The 6,381-nt window shown below is 38.2% G+C and overlaps 1 protein-coding gene across 3 annotated transcripts in view; it reads left to right on the forward strand.

Annotated features, from left to right (window-relative positions):
- LOC121917496 (protein dopey-1) overlaps window positions 1-5,532 on the forward strand; it is an 83,518-nt gene extending 77,986 nt beyond the window's left edge. For all 3 annotated transcript variants that reach the window (XM_042443514.1, XM_042443516.1, XM_042443515.1), the window contains 5 exons: window positions 363-499; window positions 1,709-1,764; window positions 2,934-3,098; window positions 3,980-4,109; window positions 4,946-5,532. In XM_042443514.1, coding sequence (XP_042299448.1) covers window positions 363-499; window positions 1,709-1,764; window positions 2,934-3,098; window positions 3,980-4,109; window positions 4,946-5,251 — 794 coding nt within the window. In that variant the 3' untranslated portion in view covers window positions 5,252-5,532. The remainder of the gene's footprint in view (window positions 1-362; window positions 500-1,708; window positions 1,765-2,933; window positions 3,099-3,979; window positions 4,110-4,945) is intronic.
- The last annotated feature ends 849 nt before the right edge of the window (window positions 5,533-6,381 follow it).

Raw genomic sequence — 6,381 nt, forward strand, 5'->3', positions numbered from 1 at the left:
TCCCATGGATACTAAAATCCGTGGATGCTCAAGTCCTATTAAACACAATGGCATAGTAAAATGGTATCCGTTATACAAAATGGCAAAATCAAGTTTTGTTTTTTGGAATTTATAATTTTAAAAAATATTTTCAAGCCATGAATGCTTGAATCCATGGATACAAAATCTGTGGATATGGAGGGCTGACTGTATTTGCATCTGTGAGCATACAGATAAAGATAGGATTGTATATTTTAATCAGTAATTAATTGTCCAAAAAGCATTTTGTTTGGATTTTGAATAAAATTTCTTCTATGTGGTTGCAACTCTTTTATTCAGTAGAGTTCTGAACTGATGGTTCCTTGTTGATTTTCCTGTTTCAGAAAGGCTGGTCGAAAGTCTCCGTCTGCCCCAAGTGCCCACCCTCCATTCTCAAGTGTTTCTGTTTTTCCGAGTTTTGCTTTTAAGAATGTCTCCACAGCACCTTACCTCACTTTGGCCTACCATGATCACAGAATTGGTGAGTTGCAAATGACATTTAGAGCCTGGAGTAACTTTTAAAAAGTTACTTCATTGCATAGCATACATTGCATGACAAGTTCTGTTGCTTAGCTTTTCTTCTAATGTAGAGTTTTATAGCTTTCTAAGATATCCTTTCTTCTCTTCTCTTGTTCACATTGCATTCTGTTTCTGTGTGATTAAATGTAAAACAAACACAAATGTAGTTATTTTTAAGGTACCTGACACCAACAACTGTGACCTAAATTCAGTTGAAGTCCGCTAATTGAATAAATATAAAGACATAAAGGAACCAACAGCATCTTTAAGACTAACTGGGAAGAAGAAATTTCTAGCATAAGCGTTTGTGGACTCAGGATACAAAACCTTTAGCCTTCAAGGCAGTTTGGAGTACAACACACATTACTTTACAATTGACTATGCTGGGTGGGCATGCTACAGCTATAAGGCAGAACGTCAAGACGCCAAGCAATCCCCACCTAGTTAGTACAAGACCAAGAGTATAAAACATGCTTTACTGGTCTTGTCTCAATGCCATTTTGTGGCATCTGTTTGCTTAAGTTTGGCAAAGCTTGAATTTGCAGAGACCTCCAAATTCCTTAGTGCTTGCTATGGGAGAACCCACTGCTTTCTGTCTTCTTTTTCTCTGAAGATGCATACCTAAATCTCCTTTTTTACAAAGCTGTTTTGCTGCTTCATCCTTGCTGTGGTATGAATGGATTGAGACTACTGTGCAGGGAGGGAAGTAGTATGAAGAGGGAATATCTGCCAGCAGGCAAAGACTATTTACTCAGACCTAACTGTTTGATACAGAAGGTCTTTTCATTGGGGTGTGTTATATTTTTTATCTTTTTAACAGCCTTTTAAATTAAAGTTTTTAAATAAGATACTGTAGTTTATTTAAGCTTTAATCTCTTACAATATCCATTGTTTAAATTGTATTTTGTTTTAGCTCATATTGTGAGCCAGCTTGGGTCCCCTATTGGGAGAAAAGGAAAATATATACTTAAATAAATAAATAAATTGCATCATTTAGATGATTGCCGCTCTTATCTGGACTAGTACCCAAGGAAATTGTTCCTACTCTGCTATAGGTGTGGGATGGGTGGCCTGAGAGGCAGCTGACATGACAGTTGACTTTTCTTTCTTTAAATTACCTTTGTCCTTAAAAATAAAACTTTTTTAAAAAAGTCACATTTTTGTCTTTCAGGTCCAAGTATTTTTACTAATGGAACAAGAACTCACAGCTGATGAAGATATCTCAAGGTAATGCCAGCTTCTCTTTGCAGATTCATCTGTGAGTGATGGGTGATATTCTGCTCTATATTATACAGTCATTATTTTATACTAATCATTTAGAGAAAGTTTTTTAGTCTATGAAAACAGCAACATAATCTGTGCTAATGATAAGCAACAATAAACAAATTATTTGTTTCATTTAATGAATATCTGATATTGTGCCATCAGTTCAACTGCACCATTTCACAAACCTTCTTATTCAGACAGCAAAGCTTCAAAAAATAATTTCTCTGGTGAATTTCCTGTGATTGTTGCCAGTATATGATGACATTTACAACTATGATAGAAGCTACCCAATCTTGCATTCCTCTTTTCCTTCTTCCCTGGCCAAAAGTATACAGATTCTGTACAGATCTTTCATCCCTGCTTCACTGCCACATTGAATGCATCAGCAGGGAGCTTCTTTTTTCTCAGATCTCCTTGGGCTCCCATCAGAGTTGGGTCTTGAATCCCAGCCCCTTCTTTTCAACTGTTAGACTTCTGCATGCTCTCACACACATTTTGAGCATGGAGTTCATATGAAAATGAAACAGAACCAACAAGTCTCAAACTGAATTTACAAACAAAGAGGGGAAAAAATTAGTGGAGTGGTGCACACAGACATTTGAAGAGAAATCTCTTTTCCCTGAAGAAGAGTTTTCTGTGATCTAAAGTAGTAGGAAAGCAACCTTGAAGTACAGTAATGTGATTGCTTTTTGACACTTGGTTGCAAAATGTGCATCATCTCACTTTATTTTGCTTATGTCTCAATTTAGAGAAGGGATTGTTTTGAAGTCCAAATATTAAGAACATTGATAATTGGCTTTGCCACTGCCCATCACAACATTCAGATTATCTCCCCTTCTTTTATTGATAGATACATACATTTTTCTTCATAGTCTCTGTGACTCACACAAATGGGTGAGTTCACAGATGACCACTTGAAGAACTACAGTTACAGGTATGCAGCCTGTCCTTTTTGCATGCTGATAATTTTTTTTCTAACATGCCTTCTGCTGGTTTCTATATGTACATAGGTTCTAAACACTAGGTGAGCCAAGAATGGATCAGTACCTTGCTCACTTTGTTTATTAATTTGGCAGCATTAATTTGTGACTATACCTAAGAATAATCTCTTAACTTCATTCAAATTGTAGAACTTCGGGCCCATCTGTGGCTGGTCTGGAGACCACATACACGGGAGGCAATGGATTTTCCACATCCTACAACAGCCAGAGATGGTTAAATCTTTATTTGTCTGCGTGTAAATTTCTGGATTTAGCCCTGGCATTACCCTCTGAAAATCTGCCTCAGTTTCAGATGTAAGTAAATTGGTCTAGCTAGAAGCCACAATGTACTAAAGATACATCTGGATGTGAGAGAATTGTGTTGTCTCTGACACTGTTTTTCAAAGATCATTTCTTTGTGAGGACAGGGAAGATGCTCTTTACTCCAGTCTAATTGTCTCTTTTCTTTGTGCTTCAGTATACTGGTAAAGCTGTAATTGTTGAACTCTGGAGGTGATGTTGTACTCTAATTCTCATCAACTCCAGCCTGGTCAGTGGGGAGGAATGATAGGAATAGTGCTTCACCAATATTTGGAGGGTCACACAGATTTACCAGCCCTATCTGTTACAGCCAAAACAGTGCGACATAGATGAACACAGCTCCACAGGAAGCAGTACTTCATATTACCTGGTACTGATGAAAACTTGGTAAAAACAAATTTGTACATGGTCAGAAGTGGGGCTGATTTATATGGCGCATCTTAATAAATGTGTCTGTAACCACACCCATAGATGTTGCCCAGGAGCTATAGTGATCTTCCCCAGTATGATGTCCTACAGGTGTTTGGGGCTATGACTACTATTGGCCACATGGCCATAGTTAGGAATATAGTACCCGTAGTCCACTTACTGTAACTTAACAAAAGGTACAATTGAGGCCTGGAAGAAGTTGTCAGGAAGGTGGGGGGCGGCAGGTGTTGATTTAGAAAAGTTACTACTTAGAGGTGGCAATTATGAAACTGTTTGCTAAAATGTTAGAGATGAGTTACGGATCATGTTTTTTCCCCCTCTCTGTACGTTTGGTCTGTTTATTGAGATCATTCATGATATGCCGATATGTACACATGCATATAAACATCTTCTGAAAAGTAGAATGCATATTCCAATGGTGAATTTGCCTCACTTTTCTTTCACAGGTATCGGTGGGCCTTCATTCCAGAAGCTTCTGATGATTCAGGATTGGAAGTGAGGAGGCAAGGCACACATCAAAGGGAATTCAAACCATATGTGGTGCGATTAGCAAAATTACTTCGGAAAAGAGCCAAGGTAGGCAACTTTTGTTTCTTAGGATAGTTATTCTCTACTGTTGAAATGCCTATAGAAAACTGGGTCATGTGATGCATATTTTACGTCCATCATGTTCGTAGACCCATATCTAGCAGGTGCATATGTGTATATTCTTTCCACCTACAACATGACTGAAATATTAGCTAGGTTGAAGTTGTTGATACTTATAATTCTGGCAAAGGAATGAATATCCATTCATAGCAGAGAAATGGATTCAACCCTCAAGATGCTTTCTTTTTATCTCTACACATCTTAAAGTAGCATAGTGTAACATGAATATCTACTAACAGAGATATTGTTGCTGTATGGAGCACCATACTGAATACCAACACAGTTCAACATATTTGGGTAAATACTCAGTGTGCATGACTGATATCTCATTAGGCAAATCAATCTACATTGTACATTTGCAATGTATTTTGAACTTAGTATTTTTTCGCATTTAGAACTCTGCTTACATTGTTGGATATACTTGTTACACATTACCCACAAAATTCATTGTGCGTGCATAGTGCAACTTGAGGCTATGTGTGAAGAGCTGTGTTGTTTTGATACAAAAGATAACAGCAAATGAGACGCTCTGCTTTTAGACCTGTCCTCCCTGGTAAGATAAGCCAAGTTTATATGTCATTGTTGGACAAATTTGGACTCTGACACCTGCCAAAGCTAGTCTATTGAACAAAACCAGACTACTGAAAACAAAATTTTCTAACATGTTTTTGTTTATTTCCCACACAATGATCTTATTGTGTTTCTTGGGCACTATGGCAGAATGTAAAATTATGAAATCTTGATCCTTGTTCTTGTATTTACAGAAAAATCCAGAAGAGGACAGCTCAGGGAAAACCTTAAACTGGGAACCCGGTCACTTGCTCCTGACCATCTGTGCCGTCCGTACCATAGAGCAGCTACTGCCTTTCTTCAATGTCTTGAGCCAAGTCTTTAACAGCAAAGTCACCAGCAGAAGCATCGGCCATTCAGGGAGCCCCATGCTTTACCCCAACTCTTTCCCCAACAAGGACATGAAAATGGAGAACCAAAAGACATTCTCCAGCAAAGCGAGACAGAAAATTGAAGAGATGGTGGAGAAGGACTTTCTGGAAGGAGTCATAAAGACATGAGGCTCAAGTGGCAAAATGTTTATCTTCTATAATGTTATCTTCAAATGAAACCACTCCATCCTTCCAGTGTATAGTTTCTTTTTCATACTTTGTATGTAAAATATACTGCAGGATGTATTTAATTTAAATCCCTGTAAATAAGTTCTGGATGTAGCCTGAATGAAGTTTAAATATCATTGGCTCATATTGATTATGGTGCCTAATATTTATGGTACATTTGTTTTTGTCATCTTGAGGTCTGTCTTTAAGAATCTACAATACAAGTTGCACATTTTTTTCTAGTTGTGTCTGTATTTAAAAACTTATACAACATTGTTAAGGGAACAATTTTTCTGAACTTGGACTGGTCAGAAATTTTGGCATGGCTGCTAATGCTTGTGCAAGTTCAAACAAGTACCTAAATAAGGTGAACACACTGGAGTGCTATTCATTGGTAATCATAGCACCATTGCTATGATTGCAAATGCCCACTAAAACCCACCTGGCTTAGCACACTGTGGCTCACGTGGGTGAGGAGGCTGGATGCATCATCTGGAGTCCCACTTTCTAGTACATCAGAACTCCTTTGGTTAGCAAAGCTGCATGGCTCTTGAGGTGGACTATAGGAGGCTGGATCAGGACATGTCTCCCATGCAGGATCTTGCCTCACATCTCTCCTGTCAACTCTGTAGAGGGATCAGAGCCCAAAAAAGTTTGGGCTCTCTTGTAGAGAAGAAGAGCATACCAAGCTCCACCAGGACCAACCCTCTCCCCACAAATACAGGTGTATATTGGACTTGAGTATGTCACTACCAAGATGCTGGCCATATTTCCCAGCATTGTTTTCAGTGATTCAAACCCATGTTTTTTCAGTTTAGAAACTGATATATTCTGTTAGCACTGTTGAAATTTTAGCATTTATCTCAAGTGTTTTGCTTTGTTAAAGGAAAAGGCGATATTGATACATAGAAGTCATGGCATCTCTTGGCCAAAATGCATCCAAATGAAGGCACTGGAGATGTGGTCAATTTTTTTTTAATACCACTCTGTTGCGTGCCATCTTTTGCCATAATACAGGTTAGATGTACTGTGGAACACATCTGACCAGCAAAGGAAAGCAACATAACTTCTCACACTGGTTTACTGCTAGA

This window comes from Sceloporus undulatus, unplaced genomic scaffold (genome assembly GCF_019175285.1).
Source record: "Sceloporus undulatus isolate JIND9_A2432 ecotype Alabama unplaced genomic scaffold, SceUnd_v1.1 scaffold_20, whole genome shotgun sequence".
Classification (NCBI taxonomy): domain Eukaryota; kingdom Metazoa; phylum Chordata; class Lepidosauria; order Squamata; family Phrynosomatidae; genus Sceloporus; species Sceloporus undulatus.